This window comes from Erythrolamprus reginae, chromosome 2 (assembly GCF_031021105.1).
Source record: "Erythrolamprus reginae isolate rEryReg1 chromosome 2, rEryReg1.hap1, whole genome shotgun sequence".
NCBI lineage: Eukaryota > Metazoa > Chordata > Lepidosauria > Squamata > Dipsadidae > Erythrolamprus > Erythrolamprus reginae.
In genome coordinates this window covers 48,653,840-48,672,715 of record NC_091951.1, presented here as the reverse complement: position 1 = coordinate 48,672,715, position 18,876 = coordinate 48,653,840, and the positions used below count along the sequence as shown (strand labels likewise).

Here is an 18,876-nt window from a genome sequence, read left to right as displayed (position 1 = left end):
TTTCTTTCCCTCTCTCTTGTTCTCTTTCTCTCTCTCTCTCTCTCTCTCTTGCTTTCTTTCTCTCTCTCTTGCTTTCTTTCTTCCTTTCTTTCTCTCTCTGAGCTTCGCGGCACACCTGACCATGTCTCGCGGCACACTAGTGCCACGGCACACTGGTTGAAAAACACTGCTCTAAACTATTCAAAATTTCCACTACTGTTCCAGAATTGGTCAGAATTGAAAATGTCCAAAGATACTTCACCAGAAGAGCCCTTCACTCCTCCACTCGAAATAGAATACCCTACGAGACTAGACTTTCAATCCTGGGCCTAGAAAGTTTAGAACTAAGACACTTTAAACAAGATCTAAGTATTGCCCACAAGATCACATGCTGCAACGTCCTGCCTGTTGGCGATTACTTCAGCTTCAACCACAACAACACAAGAGCACACAACAGATTTAAACTTAATATTAACCGCTCCAAACTTGACTGTAAAAAATATGACTTCAGTAACCGAGTTGTCGAAGCATGGAACTCATTACTGGACTCCATAGTGTCATCCCCAAACCCCCAACACTTTACCCTTAGATTATCTACGGTTGACCTATCCAGATTCCTAAGAGGTCAGTAAGGGGCGAGTACAAGTGCACTAGAGTGCCTTCCGTCCCCTGTCCTATTGCTCTCCTATATCTCCTATACCTTTCTTCTATTCCTATATCTCTTCTTCTATTCTTTCATTGATATGTTCTATTACTATATCTTCTCTTCTATTCTTTCTTAGATATATTTTACGATGAGTATCTCCTCTATAACCTTCATCATGTATTTTACTATGTGTATATAGATATATACCCACTAAAACCCTCATTGTGTATTGGACAAAATAAAAAAATAAATAAACTGGAAGTTCAGGAAAATGCACTTCTGGTTTGCTATTGTTCTGTTCTTTGCACTCCAGAGGGCTCAGGAACTTCCCTGAACCTTCAGAAGTGCAAAAAACAGCACAATGGCAAACTGGAGGTGTGTTTTTCCGAAATTCCAGTTTGTCCATGGGGCGATTTTGTTGCCTGTGGGGCTTCAGGGAAGCTTCACTAAAGCATCCGGGGGACAAAACGGCCCTTCCCAAGGCTGAAAATCAGCTGGTCAGTGCACGCTGGAGCGGATAGGGCTTTGTGTGTTACCTGTGGCACATGTGCCATAGGTTTGCCATCATGGTCCTAGACTAAATAATAAAAAAACCCTCTTTTTTCCATCTTTCATCTCTGCTTATCAAAATTTGAATTGTACATCATCCAGTTGATTCTTTCCTACTTGTTTTCTTTCCTACATTGTTTTCTACCCAGACTGTCTTCAAATGTACTCTACAAAAAGAAGCAATTAAAGGTTCTGGGAAAGAATGAGTAAAAAGTTTCTTTTTGTTGTGCTCTATAATACAAAAGTTTTTTTCTAGCTTGTAGTTGGCTTTGCTTCTTTTATCCTTTTTTATGTTGTCTTGTGTGATTCATTCAAAGCTATTTGTGATTAGTCCCTGTTTATTGCACTATACTCTAGATCAGAGGTCCCCAACCGCCGGTCCGCGGACCAGGACCGGGCCGTTGGGGTTTTTCAGCTGGTCCGCAGCACCGCTGACAGCTAGCTCCGCGGCCCTGCGCCATATGGCGCTGGAATTTGAAATGAGAAGTGTTGCTGCTCTACAAACATAGGGCAGCAACAGTTCCTTAAGGAAAGGCAGGAAACAAAGGGGCCAATTGCAGGCCCGCTTTCTTCCCTGCCCCTTAAATCCCAGATTTTCTCCTCCCCGCCCCCCGGCAGCCAAACGTTGTTTAGCAGCCGGCGAGTAAGGTAAGAAAATCGTCCGGGAGGGGGGGGCTGGGCCTGGCAGTGCAGCTCGCTGCCGGGCCTCTCCTCTAACCATCCGTGGGGTGGGGCACTGGGGTTGGGGGCCACGACCGGTGGCCGTGGAAAGTTAACAGGCCTAGTGGCGCAGCCGGCGCTAGGCCTCTAAGCGTCCGGGGGGGGGCGACCACGGGCTTCCAAAAGGCAAGCGGCCTAGCCTCTTGCTGCCTGTGGAGGGGGGGCGCCGATGCCAAAAGGCAAACAGCGCACCCCGCCACTTAGGCTTTTGTTGCTTCTGGAGGGGTGGGCGCCGATGCCGAAAGCGTCAGCGAGGTTTGGCTGCCGGGGGGGCGGGGAGGATTAAATCCTCCCCCCCCCTCCAGGAGCAGCAAAAGCCTAAGCGGCGGGGTGCGCCCTTTGCATTTCGGCATTGGCGCTCTCCCCTCCAGGAGCAGCAAAAGCCTCAGCGACGGATCGCGTCGTTTGCCTTTCGGCTCCATCGCTGAGGTTTTTGCTGCTCGTGGAGGGGAGAGCGCCAATGACGAAATGCAAAGGGCGCACCCCGCCGGTTAGGCTTTTGCTGCTCGTGGAGGGGGGGTTGGCGGTGCCGATACCAAATGCTTTCCCTCCGCGGTGGGGGGTGCAGGGCAGGCGCAGGCAGCCCCAGGAGACAAAGAGTGAATGAGAGAAAGGAAAGAGAGAGAAAGGGAGGGAGAGAAAGAAGGAGTGAGAGATAGAAAGGATAGAGAGAAAGAGGGAATGAGAGAAAGGAAAGAGAGAGAAAGGGAGGGAGAGAAGGAAAGAGTGAGAGATAGAAAGGATAGAAGGAGGGAATGAGAGAAAGAGGAAATGAAGGAAATGAACCCCACCCCCATATTACCAAAGCCCACACACACACACACACACCGGGCCATGAAAAACTGGTCTAGCTTAAAGCCGGTCCCTGGTGCAAAAAAGGTTGGGGACCTCTGCTCTAGATTGCACAAGATCATTTTTAGGGAAATGTTTGGTGGATGAGACTAGATTTTGGGGCACCTGTTTTGATTAACCCAACTGTAACTTGCTGATCTTGTAACTTTTCCTTCTTGAACGTATCACCCTTACGGATTGTTCTGTCTGGGTTACTCCAGAAGCCAATACCAACCCAAAAAGAGAAGCCGGACACACTGGTAAAAGGCAAAGGCAGTTTTATAAAATTCAAGAAAAACACAGGTAACAGAAAATGTCCTTACAAACAGGAAAATGCTGTATCTTCAGATATATCCACGAAGGCAAAAGTCCATGCAGCAATACAGAATTCTTGCTGCCAAGCCGAGGCTGTAGATAGCAGACCTACACCTCCCACGGGTCTTCCAAAGCTGCTGGGCCACAAGCCAGGAACAGAGACGCCGAGAAACAAGACAGGATAACGCAACTCCAAACTGATAACACTCCACATGGCTTCAAGGGCTTGCCTGCCTTTTAAACCCTGCTAAGGAGGACCACACCCAAACCCAGCTGTTCCTAATTCAGTGCTGATAATACTTCTTTAATTGCTTCTTTCTTTGATCTGACCGTCTCTGTCGCATGTCAATGACAGCTTGTGCATCATCACCTAATGACTCCAAGCTACTGGCTGGGGACAGCCCCCCCCCCCTCCGGGGCTCTCATGCTGTTCTCCTTCATCCCATTCCTGATTTTCCTCTCCCCCGTCCGACTGTTCAGCCCCCTCCTCTTCGCTGTCATCCTACTCCGGGCATGGAGCCAGCAGAGACACAGCCGGTCCCTGAGCAGCCTCAGGCTGAACCACAACACGGATTATTTGTCCTCAAAAGTTTTACAAACAGTCTTTCAAATACTCTACTTCTATTTTTGTTCCTATTGGTGGAAATGGAACATATGAGAGAATATTAACAGGGTAGTGCTTTGCTTTGAGGTTGGCTGGGGCTGGGTGGGAGGGCCTTTTTTCAAGCAGCAGCAGAGGAAAAACTTCCAAACAGTAAAAAATTCAAAAGAAATTCCAAAAGAAACATGGCGGCGCCCATGGACCAGCACTCCATGACGCCATCGTTACGTCACCAGTGGGTTCTACCGATTTGGCCAAACCTGCTCCGAACCGGGAGGAACTCACTCCTGGTTTAGAATGTGAATAAACGTTAAATCATAAAGTTGGAAGGAGTCTTTTGATCCATCTCCTGTCTGTTTACTGCAGGAACCCAAATTAAAGCATCCTTGATTGTTCATTTCCTGCTTAAATACATTGAATAAAATGTAGCCAGTCTTCTGCCTTAGTAACTGATTCCACTGATGAAATATTGTTACCACTAGGAAGTTTTTGTTCGCTTTCAGTTGGAATTTACCTTTCTAAAACATAAAGCTGTTTTTTAATATCTGTAGTCTACAGCAATGGAGAACAAATCCTGGCCTCCTTCTATCAATGTCTCTTCAAATTCATGGGGGGGAAAAATCTTTTCTTGAGAGTCTTTTTCCATAAGTAAAGATGCCCTGTTTTCTCAGGATTTAGTTTCCAGTCCACTGTCATCCTCATTACTCTTTTTGTACATGTTCCATTTTGGCAAAATCCTTTTTAAAATATTAGATCCGGTCTTGAGAGAACAGAAAAGAACTTTTACTTCCTGAAATACACAGAAGTGAATTATATTGTTGAAGCCCTAAAGAGCATTTGGATTTATTTATTTTTTGTAGGCTTATTATACTGCTGATATAGATTCAGATAATGTTCAACTATCTGGCCCCACAAACCAAGAATAACATGGGGAGTTATTTCTGAATAGTTTCTTTATTGTTGTTCTCATACAGACAGAATCTTGTGACACTTGAAACAATTATCTGCATAACTACCCTGTTTGCCCCTAAATAAGACATCCCCTGATAATAAACCCAACTGGGCTTTTGAGTGCAAGGCAATAAGACCAAGTGCTTATTTCAGGGTTAAAAAAGATATTGAACAGGATCTTATTTTCAGGAAAACGTGGTATAGATATATATAAAACTGTTTTGTGGTTTTGTTAACTTAGATTCACAAATGTTATAGAAGGTGGTTCCATTTGGTTGCACGGGACTCTGTCCAGATACTTCTCGACTTACAACAGTTCATTTAGTGACTGTTGAATTTACTGAAAAAAAAGTGACTTATGACCATTTTTCACCCTTATGATCATTGCAGCATTTCCCCCATGGTCACATGATTTACATTGCGGATGCTTGATAAAACCAGTTCATATTTATCACATTTGCAGTGTCCTGAGGTCATGTGATCATCTTTTTGCAACATTCTGACAAGAAAAGTCAATGGGGAAGTGAGATTCATTTCACAACCGTACTACCAATTTAACAATTGCAGTGATTCTCTTAACAAATGTGGCAAGAAAAGTCATAAAATAGGGCAAAACTCACTTAACTAATTTCTCAGCAGCATAAACTCTCGACTCAATTGTGATCGTAAGTCGAACACTGCCTATAGTTTATTAGAGGAAAAAGACAAAGTTTTAGAAGATTTTATCACGATAAAACAGATTGTTATTATTGTTCATTTTTTCCGATAAAGGAGAATATTTGAAGCATTGCTGTTATCTATCTAAGGTTGTAAGAAGAAAACCAAACACAGAGAACACCAAGGACCTCTTACTTGTTTTTTTCTTCCTGGATTAAATTCCTGCCCTCTGATCCAAATATATCAGTATTGGTTCTTAAAAGAAATTATGTTGTCGTGGAGATAGCATTTTAATTATACATTTATTCTCTCTAGGTTTGATTTAAATGCGCATCGCTGTGGTTTTCAAGGATTGGCAATTTGTTTTGCAGAGCTGTAGCCTTTCCGCAGCCCACCTTTGCTAGCCTTACCTGCTTAATCGGTTATGTGTCAGCCTGGAATTATCTGTGATATTGAAGTGTTTATTGGAGGGTCTGCACAAGAGTGACAACCAAATAGCAACAGCAGACTTATTTACACTGCTTTACAGCCGTTTCTAAGCAGTTTACAGACTCAGCATATTTCTCCCACCAACAATCTGACTCCTCATTTTACCCACCTCGGAAGGATGGAAGGCGAGTCAACCTTGAGGCTGGTGAGATTCGAACTGCCAAATTGCAGGCAGCTGGCCGTCAGCAGTAATAGTCTGCAGTACTGCATTCTACCCACTGTGCCACTATGGCTCTTCAATGAAAATAATAATAATAATAATAATAATAATAATTATTATTATTATTATTATTATTATTATTATTATTATTATTATTATTATTCAAAGTGTTGGTTATGACCTTTAAAGCCCTTCATGGCATTGGACCAGAATATCTCCAAGACCACCTCTTGCTGCACGAATCCCAGCGACCGATTAGGGCCTTCTCCGGGTCCCGTCAACTAAACAATGTCGGTTGGCAGGCCCCAGGGGAAGAGCCTTCTCTGTGGTGCCCCCGACTCTCTGGAACTAGCTCCCCCCAGAGATTAGAACTGCCCCTACCCTCCTTGCCTTTCGTAAACTTCTTAAAACCCACCTTTGTCGTCAGGCATGGGGGAACTGAAATATCTCCCCTGGGCCTATACAATTTATGTATGGTATGCTTGTATGTATGTCTGCTTAATAATGGGTTTTTAAAAATATCTTAAATTGTAAATTATTAGATTTGTTATAAACTGTTTTTATTGTGTTGTGAGCCGCCCCGAGTCTACGGAGAGGGGCGGCATACAAATCTAATAAACATAAACATAAACATTAATTAGATTTGTATGCACCCCTCTCCGAAGACTCGGAGCGGCTCATTGAATTGAAATTGAATTAGGTAGCATTGCTTTTTAGTCAGCCTGTCCAACATGGAAGTTGGCATTTCTTTTGTATTTATTTATTTGTATTTATGTATTTTATTTATGTATGTAAACATTTTATTTATATATTTATTTATGAATTTATGTATATAGCAGCCCATCTTATATCAAACTTTGGGTGATTCCCAATCGTGTGGATGATATGCTGAAAGGGACATAGAATTATAAATGTTTCTTATTGCTAGGTTAAGTAAGGACTGCCTGGAAGATCAGTTCCAAATCATTATAGTTATGAGACTCTCTACCTTTGAGAGTCTGATATCTGTGACACGTGTTTTGCCTTAGATTTCATTGAAATTCCTTTTTTTAAAAAAATCTTACCAATATTACTTCATAATCAATGTTATGTTAATACGGTAAGTTAGTCACTTTCCCAGAGGACTTTCATTATTGGGTAGATTACAAACACAATGTATAAAAAATAACGAAGAAGCCATTCCAAGTTTTATGGACCTTCAAAATGGAAGGGGACAAGGCAGCTGTAATTGAAGTCTAGCTGAGCCAGTACTATCTAACTTGGTTTTGCTCTAGAGTTGCTGGAGAAATGAACAGTTTAATACATATTTTTGCATAGAGCAGAATTCACTGTTATCCATTGACCTGACCTAATGAACTTGGTTTTTTTATTCACAAACATCTCTAATTATCTAAGACTCATAGCATGACCTTGCTTTAATATAACACTTCCTGCTTTATTGGGATTTATTTATTTTATTTATTTATTCATTTGCCCAATACACAAATACATAGGAAGAAAAATAGACATGTTGTAATATATATAAGGGTAAAGTGAACTTAGAGGAGAGGATATATGAAAGAAAGAAAATATATATGATAAGTGAGAGAAAGGAAAGACAATTGGACAGGGGACAAAAGGCACACCAGTGCACTTATGTACGCCCCTTACTGGCCTCTTAGGAATCTGGAGAGGTCAATCGTGGAGAGTCTAAGGGAAAAATGTTGGGGGTTAGGGGTTGACACAATTGAGTCCGGCAATGAGTTCCACGCTTCGATAACTCGATTGTTGAAATCATATTTTTTACAGTCAAGTTTGGAGCGGTTCGTATTAAGTTTGAATCTGTTGCGTGCTCTTGTGTTGTTGCGGTTGAAGCTGAAGCAGTCATTGACCGGTAGGACGTTGCAGCATATGATCTTGTGGGCAATACTCAAATCGTGTTTTAGGCGCCGAATGCTGATGCAAGAATGCTTCCTTAGGGTAACATCTCAGGGTGCCCATTAAGCAAGGTTTGGCATGCATCCATCCACCTTCCTCCATTTTTTTTCCACCAGAGTCCTCCAAATCCCAGAGAACCTTTTCATCTATTTGTTTGGCTGTTCTGATTGCTTCTTAGATGTGTCATAGTAAAGAGATGTTATGGGAAGTATGGGTGTTTAGCTTCTCTTTTTGCATGCTTTCTCTTAAAAGAACATCTTGACAGCTGTTATTATTTCATCTCAAGTGGAGTTGTAGGAGTTGTATTTGTCTCTTATCTTCCAGCATTATTACCTGAGACACTTCATGAAATAGTCTTCAGCTATCTAAGGCAGTATCTCAGTTTTCTTTTTGATAAAGTACCAATACCGCCTCACCCCCAGACCAGGAATTGTGAACTGATATCAATTTTCTCCATGAAACAAAGTGATAAAGATACAATTTCATCGTGTGCCAAATTATATATTACTCCAAAGCAGGAGTAATATGTATATAAACTTGGTAGGCATGTCTTATCATTATTATTATTATTATTATTATTATTATTATTATTATTATTATTATTATTATTTTATTGGATTTATATGCCGCCCCTCTCCAAAAACTCGGGGCGGCATATAAATTAGTTTAGTCTTAGTTTTATTGGGGTGGGGGGTGAGGGTTAACTAGCCTGGTATGTCTTGTGCATTCATACAGAAGAGGAATTGCAGAGGAAAGCATAAATTGTGCCTAGTTATTTTTACAAAAGCAATGAAGAGAAATTTGTTTCCTTCATAAAGCAATAGAGGCTAATTATTTCACCCGAAAGTCAGAAACTTTCTACTCATTTTAATCAGGATTAGAGCAATGAGGCGGAGCCTTAGGGTGAGACACAGAATTGGGAATCTAATGGATAAGTCAATTTCTTACTGTAAAGCTCTTTTGAATATTTTTCTGGAAACTGAGCTGTATCCTCACGTTTTGTTTTAGCTTTTTCATTTCTTATTAAACTGGGACATTGTTGTGGTTAGCTCTGGCCCAGCTCCTGCCCCAAGGACTGTGGATGTGGGGGAGACATCCACATGCTGCGGGCCTGTTTTGCCTCTGGTGGAATCTGCTGATGAAGGCTCCTCTGACCAAGAAGACATGAGTGACATGAGCGTGTGGCAGACAGCTCAGAAGGAGATCAATTATCTAGCTCCTCCTTGGATTCAGAACAAGAGTTAATGATACAGCCACGCATGCAGAGAGCGATGCATAGGCAACAACAACTGAGAGATTATTATCAAAGAAAATGAGGCCACCTGTGGTTGGGTGGGGCTGTGGTAATTAGTGAGGCTGCTATAAATAGCAGCCTGTGGGTTTGGCCATTGAGGAGGATTATCTGATCGTTGTGTTTCGTGCCTGCTTTGCTGCGTTTGACCTTTTGTGTGCTGATTTTTCCCCGCTTTGAAACTAAACCAGAGCAAAGTGTGTTTCACTTTGTGAAAGAAGAAGGACTGTGAATTGCCTCACAGCTGCAAGCTAAGTATCACAGAACTGATAAGGGACTTGTACCAATTACCAGTTTGTTTGGAGACCAGTGCTCTTTGCTATACAAAAAGAGGGCTTAGTTTAAGTGAATTTTCATTATAAAGAACATTGTTTTGAATTTTCAAACGTGTGTGTCTGAAATTTGTACCTGTGAATTTTTGGGTGGAGTCTACCAGAGAGCCCGACAGAACAGACATCAATTTGCTTTCTGATACAAAATGATTGGCAGACTCCTTTGGTACTCCTAGAGTCTTCCCTTTTTCCATTCGGAGGTGTTCTCTCTGTCTTTTTTTCCCCTAATGTCACCGATTGTGCAGAATAACATGAACGGATTCTTTGTTCTTTGCAATAATGTTCTTTTCCATTACTGATAATCAGCATTGCTCTGGGCTTGTCAAATACGATGAATGTCTAGCAGACTGGTTTTACAGGGTCAGGACAAACCCCTATACAGTATGCTTAAAAATATTATTTGTAGAGGAAGCAGATTGCATTGTTTAATTGTGTGGGTTGGATTCAGTGAGCAAAGAACAAAGACTTCATATAATTTTAGTGCCAAAGGTGTTGGGTTCATTCTGATATTAAAAGGAACTACAATGGATATTTTTCACTTTAATAAATGGAACAACATAGTAGCAACACAGAGCAGATTGAAAACTAGGCCAAAGTATTTGAGTACTCAAATATATTGACCTCTCTGAACTTACTTACAAGAGGAGCTTCATGGATAGCATAACTGCTTTAGAGATCACAGAACAATCTGCGCAATCTAAATTATGAGACCAGCTAATTGCTAAGTATTTTTAATTGCAAAATTCTACCACCCTGAAAGCTAATTAATTCTTATCTGCACACATAAATTATTTTAAGAGTGGGATAAAAGCAATCATGCATATACAATTATAATTTCTGGAAAGGACACACAGCTGGTGACTAGTTGAAGGTTTATACAACTAAAAAGATGAAACTCGTCGTCTTGACCAACCATTCTAACAAGGTAGAAATTAATTATCTGTTCCCACAGTGCACAGTATGTGACTTCACAGCAAATGCAACCTCACAAAGCCAAGGGCATGGCCCTCTAAAATGCATTGCTGAACTGTAATTTTGATTTTGTCCAAAAGGGGAAATAGTTTAATGAATCAGTATAATCATATTAACACTTGGAGTATGTGAATTATTAAAGAACAGTTTTGAATTTGCATTTCAACGAGTTGAATTTATTTTAGTTTTCCGTTTGAATCATCAGTTCAGATCGCTTATTTGATTTGATTAAAAAGTGTGTTTGTAGGCATAAAAGTCCATTTAATCTTAACATGGATTCAGAAGAGTCTAATTTGATTTGATGCCCTAAATAAATTGAAAGTTTCAGATTGAAAGGATGATTTGATCAAATTGCCTTTGAATTTCAATTGAATTTGAAATTTTGCATTGCCTGATTTATTTACACTCCTACAGCTTGTTCCTGTTTATTTCTTATACCGTGTTTCCCTGAAAGTAAGACAGTGTCTTACTTTCTTTTTACCCCCAAAAGCCCCACTACGTCTTACTTTCGGGGTATGTCTTACATTGGAAAAAAATTGAAAGGGTCGCGTTCCCGAAGGCATCTCCCCAGAGTCCAGAAGGGCAGCCGTGGGACAGGAGCCTCATGAGCCCTTTTCCAAGTTCAACCTCAGGGCTCCAAGCGGCATGCACGCGTGGAGCCACAGACGCGTGTCGGGGAAGCGTGTGTCTGGAGGGGAGGAGCCGCTCTGCGCAGTTGGGCAGCCCCACCTGCCTGCCAAAAAGGAGGCGGGCGAAGGAGGCCGCAGCTCCGGCTGGTCGGCCTCGCTAGCCGCTTGCAGCCGAGCCTCGGCAGGACTCGGTTGCTGGGACGAGCGCCTTCGCTGCAAGCCGCCGCCCGCTTGGCTCGCTTCGGACCAGCGCCGTCCTTCGCTTTGCCAAGCCGGGGAAGAGGCGGTGGCGCCACGGCGAGGCGAAGGCGAGGGGCGCGCAGGGAGCTTGGAAGCGACGTCATCGGGCTCCCCCCCCCGGCAATACCCCCGTGTTTCCCCGAAAGTAAGACATATGTCTTACTTTCGGGGTACGGCTTATATTAGCCGACCCCCCTGAAAGCAGTTATCAAGTGGGATCTATGACTTCCTTATTTCATCTGCCATCAGTTCTTCTTGCCTCCATGTTGGTTGAGGCAGGCAGGATTCCCTTGGGTACCATTTGTTGGGGGTCAAGGGAAAGGGAGGGATTGCCTTCTCTTTCTGCTCAAGATCCCCATGTACAATTGGTGGGCCACTGTGTGACACAGAATGCTGGACTCAATAGGCTTTGGCCCGATTCAGCATGGCTCTTCTTATGTTCTTATGTTCTTGACAGCCCAGCCCATTTCCATTTCAACTATTTTACTCTATTGAACATATTGTATACTTTTGTTTGTTCTCTAAGCCATGTTCATGTCTTTCTATCATGTCTTGTAATGACGAGCATGCATCATTCCATGGCTCTTTGGGCCACTCATAGCTTTTGTATTGATTGTGAATTTAGTGTTCATGTTTCACTGGTACATGTTAGAGCAGGTGTCAAGTAATGCACCCATAGAAAGCAGAACTCTGAGGCAGGCAAATTCCTCAAAGAACAATTTATTAGATGCATCATATTGGCACAACTGGTGAAAGTTCCCTAAGAGTTGTAAAGATTCTAAAAGTTAAAAGGAAAACTTTCACTTTCCCCTAAGTTCCAGGTCACGCTGTCCAACCAAGATGCTGGCTGGTTGCTTGGTTACCTCACTCCTCCTCTGGCCAGTCACCTGTTAAAATGTCCTTGGTTCCCACCGGAAAACTTTTGTTTTGGCTACAAAACCCCATCTAGTTATTTTCTTCCCCTCCCTGTCCCTTCTTCTACTTTGTGGCTACCCTGAAGCCTCCAAGTGGGCCTCAGCCATGTTCACTTCAGGGTTGATAGCAAGCAGTACATACCAATATAAAACCTTTCTCTTTGGGCATAGAAAGAGGTTGCTTTGGAAAATTATGCAATCGCAATTCATATGTGAGTAATAGATAGATTAAATGCCCATGTTACACCAACACTCCGCAGTCTGCATTGGTTGCCGATCAGTTTCCAGTCATAATTCAAAGTGTTGGTTATGACCTATAAAGCCCTTCATGGCACCGGACCAGATTATCTCCGGGACCACCTTCTGCTGCACGAATCCCAGTGACCAGTTAGGTCCCACAGAGTGGGTCTTCTCCGGGTCCTGTCAACTAAACAATGTCGCTTTGTGGGATCCAGGCGAAGAGCCTTCTCTGTGGCGCCCCAGCCCTCTGGAACCAACTCTCCCCAGAGATTAGAATTGTCCCCACCCTCCTTGCCTTTCGTAAGCTACTTAAATCCCACCTCTGCCGCCAGGCATGGGAGAATTGAGATACCCTTTCCCCCTAGGCCTTTACAATTTTATGCATGGTATGTCTGTATGTCTGTTTGGTTTTTATTATAATGGGTTTTTAATTGTTTTTAGTATTGGATTATTATTATATGCTGTCTTATTATTGCTGTTAGCCGCCCCGAGTCTCCGGAGAGGGGCAGCATACAAATCCAATAAATAGATAGATAGATAGATAGATAGATAGATAGATAGATAGATAGATAGATAGATAGACAGACAGACAGACAGACAGACAGACAGACAGACAGACAGACAGACAGACAGACAGACAGACAGACAGACAGACAGACAGACAGACAGACAGACAGACAGACAGACAATCAGACAGATTATTTCCCTCTAACCAGAAACTTTCTTCTCACCCTCATCCTTATGCATTCATCCCAAAACCTATTTAGCGCATCAGGTTCTTCACATGAACCTCACCTGTTTTTATTGGCAAGAAAGAATTAAGATAGAGATATAATGATCTCCGTATCCTTTTTGATGTTGGGAGCTGTGGCACATCATTTAACAACTAAACCCATCTGTTCAGGCAAAGTAAAGATAATGTCTGGTGCTGCTAATTTCTAATCTATAAATAATGAGTCTCATCCAGAAGAAATCATGGCTTCAAAAGGTGCTGAAATTGAATAGATGTCTGGACTTCTTTTTCCTTTGCTTTCTGATCCTTGAGACTGCTGAAAAGTTCTTCTCATTATAAAAATACAGTATCTAAAACAGAGTTCTAGTATCTGTACTGCACACTGATACTGTCATTGGTTTTTATTCTTTGTTCAGATAGTCAGAATGAGAAGGTGAAGTCTTTGCTATTGTTTACTCAGATTGTATTAATCTTCTTTTACAGCTAATGGGCCAAGAGATACGATTCCTCGAGCCTGTCAGTTAAATGCAGATGTGCTGCAAGTCACACAGCTGCTGAATATGAAGAAGCTGCGCCAAACAGAACAAAAATGTAGAGGCCGACCTTTAAATTCACCAGAATTAGGTACTCTTTGTGATCAATGTTTCTTTATTATGTCTACTTGGGCCAAGGACTTTTATTCAGGTGATATTACCTATAATCACACGTAGTGTTAAGCCATAACATGTCATGTTTGTTTTCACACAGCTTTTGTGGAAACCTAGATACTGTGAATTATTCAAGGAACAAGGTTTGATGATATTTCTATGTTATTTGTAATTTTGTAATTGTCCAGGTGTTTTTTGTTGGTTTAGAAGTGTGTGTATGTTTTTCTATTTTCTTTTTTGTGTATTGCAAATATTGCAAATATGTCAATGTATATATTTTCTTGATTATGCTTTTTAAAAACAAATTAATAAAAATTACTTAAAAATGGAACAAGGTTTAACCCATCCATCCTTTTCAAGGGCGATACATATCTTCCGGTCTCAGAGTCTATAATATCCATTGCTAGTTTTATTAGTAGTTTTAACATTTGTAGTCTGATTTTTTTAAAAAAAAATTATAGTTATCTTAAGTGCTCACTACAAGGTAAGTATAAATAAAACCAATCTAAAGAAATTATCTATAGAGATTCTCAGTCATCCATGTCATGGTTGTCCCAAAGGTGCTTTTTCAGGAGGCAATTAGACTTTCTTGTCTTTTCCTTGAAGACGTTTTGCTTCTCATCCAAGAAGCTTCTTCAGCTATGACTGATGGTGAGGAATGGAAGGATTTATAATCCTTGCAGACAGCTGGTCAACTGCATCATTTTAGAGCAGTGATGGCGAACCTATGGCACAGGTGCCACAAGTGGCACACGGAGCCATATCTGCTGGCACGCAAGCTGTTGCCCTAGCTCAGCTCCAACATGCATGTGTGTGCCGGCCAGCTGATTTTTGGCTCGCACAGAGACTCTGGGAGGGTGTTTTCGGCTTCCAGAGAGCCTAGGGGGGATGGGGGAGGGCATTTTTACCCTCCCCCAGCTCCAGGGAAGCCTTTGGACCCTGGGGAGGGCAAAACATGAGCCTACTGGGACCACCAGAAGTTGGGAAACAGGCAACATTTCCAGCCTCCAGAGGGCTTCCGGGTGGCATGGGTAGCTGTTTTCGCCCTCTCCAGGCACTGAATTATGGGTGTGGGCACTCGTGCATATGCAATCGTGTGCACACATGCTCTTTCGGCACCTGAGGGAAAAAAGGTTCGCCATCACTGTTTTAGAGGGTTGTTGAAGCGCTTGGAGGTTTATTTGTATCCTCGGATAAGTAGGAGCACTAGTGCTCCTACTTATCCAAGGATACAGATAAACCTCCAAGCGCTTCAACAACCCTCTAAAACAGTGATGGCGAACCGTTTTTCCCTCAGGTGCCAAAAGAGTTGAAGTCTGCATTCTTCTAGTCTGCATTTCTTTCCTCTGAAAATCCATTCATGCAAGGAATATAAATCCTTCCACTCCCCATCATCCAGTCAGAGCTGAAGAAGCTTCTGGTTTCCTCATTTTGTGACTTCCATTGGTCTTTAACAACATGATCACTAACATGTGAAAGAGAGAGAGAGAGAAATGTTATGAAGATCATTGGCTATTGCCTTCTCATTCAGATAAAAGTTCCTTATGCAGTATTCTGTGACTGACACAGTTCCCCCCCCCCTTTTTTTTTTGCCCCTTGGTAGGGTGGAGAAATGTCCTAAACAAAGTATCTCCTCCTGAACTGCTTTTCTCCAGAGCACGACATATTGAAGGATATATGGCCTTTTGTGGGAAATGAATATAAAAAATAGAGGAGGGGAAAGTTCACAAAATGCAGAAAAAGAAAGATTTTCATCAAGCCTCTTCCTAAATATGAAATTAGTTCTATTTCAGTCTCTTTCCATGAGTTTATTGTTTAATTATATGATTTTTCAAATCATACAGCAAAAATAACTAATGTTCCAAATCTTTCTGGTTTCCCAAAGTTTAAAACTCTTAAGTCATAATCTTCTCTCTCTCTCTCTCTCTCTCTCTCTCTCTCTCTCTCTCTCTCTCTCTCTCTCTCTCTCTCTCTCTCTTCTCTCTTTATGCTTTTCCCAATTTAATATTTTACATTAATCAGTATCTACTTAAATGTCTTAAATCTGAAGAAAGTAAAACTCACCAAGTGTTAAATTGAACTCACTGTTTTGGAGGTCTCTAATATAGAATAGAATAGAATTCTTTATTGGCCAAGTGTGATTGGACACACAAGGAATTTGTCTTTGGTGCATATGTCTCAGTGTACGTAAAAAATGATACATTCGCCAAGAATTATAAGGTGCAACACTTAATGATTGTCATAGGGTACAAATAAGCATTCAAATCATACAAGGAAACAACATAAATCATAAAGATACAAACAACAAAATTACAGTCATGCAGTCATAAGTTATAAGCAGGAGGACTGTCAGTCTCCTCTATAAGTCCTACTGCTTATGACCTATATAGTGCTTAAATTGAACATTTCCAAAAGTGATTGTTACATCCTGAAAAGTTGGGAAGTTTTCACTCCAGTCCGGCAAGCAAGTGGAGCAGGGAAATTCTGATTGGCTCCTTCCCAAAAGGGCTCCCTATTCAAACCCCTGCCAAAAACAGACAGAGGCTGATGCTTGCTCACTTATAACCAATGAAGAGCTGAAGTCTCACTGCCAGTCTCCTGACTCTTCAGTATCTCATTTTGCGTAGACACCTTCAATCAGTCATGATTCACACCAGAAGGCCAAAATATAAGAATGTTAAAGCAGAACAAAACAAATCCTTTTTTTAACAGCATTTACATTAGCACAACTTTAGTTTTGGTTAGTAAAGTGGTAAAATAATTAGTAGCTATATCCCTGAACTCTGTCACTTTTTGAATTCTTGTTAACTAAAGAAAATGAATGCCTTGAGCTTTAGAGTTTAATCTTTATTTTTAATCTAGCAGTATGAATAAGAAACGAATTCTTATGCCATTCACTTCCTTTCAGATACCCCAAGCCAGGCCTTTCTAGAAACAAGGGCTTTGGTAATTTTAAGCTTCAATTTATTTTGAAATTCCATTTTTCATCTTTTCCATTTTAATACTGCAGTTAAACTCACGAGCCCACATTATTAAAGGCTTTTTAATATATACTGTAACTTAAGATGGCAAACACGTCTAATACTCCTTCCTCCTATTTCCTCCACAACAACACCCTCAAAAATTTCTCTTAAAATCTCCTTTGAAAGAAACGTCAACAGTGAAAAACAGCCCAGGGTCCAGGGAATGCTGGCCAATAGAGGTCGATGGAAACCATCAGATTATACTGCTATATTATGGAGACTTACAGAAGGAAGGAAGGAAGGAAGGAAGGAAGGAAGGAAGGAAGGAAGGAAGGAAGGAAGGAAGGAAGGAAGGAAGGAGATCCTGCATTACAACTTGCAGTTCCCTTTTATTTTAAACAAAAACTGGGCAAATGGTTCTGACAAAATAGGACATGATTCTCAGCAAAACATAAAGACGAGCATAATCTTTAAAAAAATCTTATTTAACCAAAACTAAACCAAATAGATTTTTTTTAGAAAATATTCAGAAGCCTAATACTATTTGTACATTTAATAACTGAAAAAATATAGGGATGTATATCGAGCAATGAAATTGAGAGAGTTTTAAATACATACTACTGTAAAATTTCCTATTTGTAGTACCATAAAAAGATATGGTCTGTTAATTCAGTCCCAGCTCTGTTAATGAAATAAAATCATATTCTTGGTGAAACATACAGTGAGTCTCGGAGTTGGAAGTTAGGACAAATTTTAGTATCTGTTGTTATCTGCTTATTCGTTTGTGCAATAAAGAGAATTACCAGAGAAACATATTCTGAATAGACTAGGTAGATATATATTCATTAGGTAAGGCTGCTTTTTCTATTTAGCATACAAATTGCTGGCTGATAAAGTTATCAATAATTTCTTTGCTACTATACTGAGGTGACATCAATATAAGGATTGCTACCAAATATAAACTACATAAGAATGATTTCAGGATAGTTACTTACCATACATATTTATTATACAAATATGTGCGGCTATTCATCTTACAATCAATTTTGCATATTAGCATTATTAACTACTATTTGTCATTGTTCAAAGTATCAAACTGTAAATTATCCATTTTGCTATTTAATAGACCCTCCAACAACCCGAGCATCAGCTACTATACGTAACAGTAAGAGTCAAGATGTATCCCACATTGCATTTGGATCTAAGGTCCTTGGGCCACCTCCTCTCTCAGGCCGAAGGCTAACAACAAGGATATCTGGGGAGGTAAGATTCTGAAGGACAAATGGTTTGGTGACACTTTTTTCCCCAAATTAAGATCTAAAATACAGTAGTCCTCAACTTACAACCACAATTGAAAACCAGAATTTCTGTTGTTAAAACAAAGCGATGGTTAATTGAGTCATGCCCAATTTTACAACCTTCTTGCAGTGGTTGTTAAGTGAATAATTGTAGTTTATTTATTATTTATTTATTAATTGGACTTTTATGCCGCCCCTCTCCGAGGACTCGAGGCAGCTCACCACATATAATAAACAGTATACAATATTTTAGATTCAATTAATTAAATTTAAAAGTCTAACCACCCCCACCCCTCAAAAACCCCCTATAAAAATAGTCATTCCATTCGCTCAACATTCTCTCAACACAATCATTGGCCAGGGGGCAAGAATCTAATGGCCCCAAGCCTGGCGGCCTAAATGAGCCTTAAAACTCTTATGGAAAGCAAGGAGGGTGGGGGCAGTATGAATCTCTGGGGGGAGTTGATTCCAGAGGGCCCCCCCCCCCCCCCGCCCGCAGAGAAGGCTCTTCCCCTAGGTCCCGCGAAATGACATTGTCTAGTTGATGGAACTTGGAGAAGGCTGACTCTGTGGGACCTGACTGGTCGCTGGGATTCATGCGGCAGAAGGCGATCTCGGATGTAGTCTGGTCCTATGCCATGTAGGGCTTTATAGGGCTTTATAAGTCATAACCAACCCTTTGAATTTGAGTTGTAAAGGGACTCAGGTGGTTGTCAAGCAAATCCAGTTTCCAGCATTGCTTTTGCTTGCTGTTGGATGGTTGGGATCACATATTAGGGTGGCATACAAAGGAGATGAACTC

At 41.2% G+C, this 18,876-nt stretch overlaps 1 protein-coding gene across 7 annotated transcripts in view; it reads left to right on the top strand.

Annotated features, from left to right (window-relative positions):
* CFAP20DC (CFAP20 domain containing) overlaps nt 1–18,876 on the top strand; it is a 263,548-nt gene that overhangs the window by 103,432 nt on the left and 141,240 nt on the right. For all 7 annotated transcript variants that reach the window (XM_070738145.1, XM_070738144.1, XM_070738142.1 and 4 more), the window contains 2 exons: nt 13,650–13,790; nt 17,903–18,039. In XM_070738145.1, coding sequence (XP_070594246.1) covers nt 13,650–13,790; nt 17,903–18,039 — 278 coding nt within the window. The remainder of the gene's footprint in view (nt 1–13,649; nt 13,791–17,902; nt 18,040–18,876) is intronic.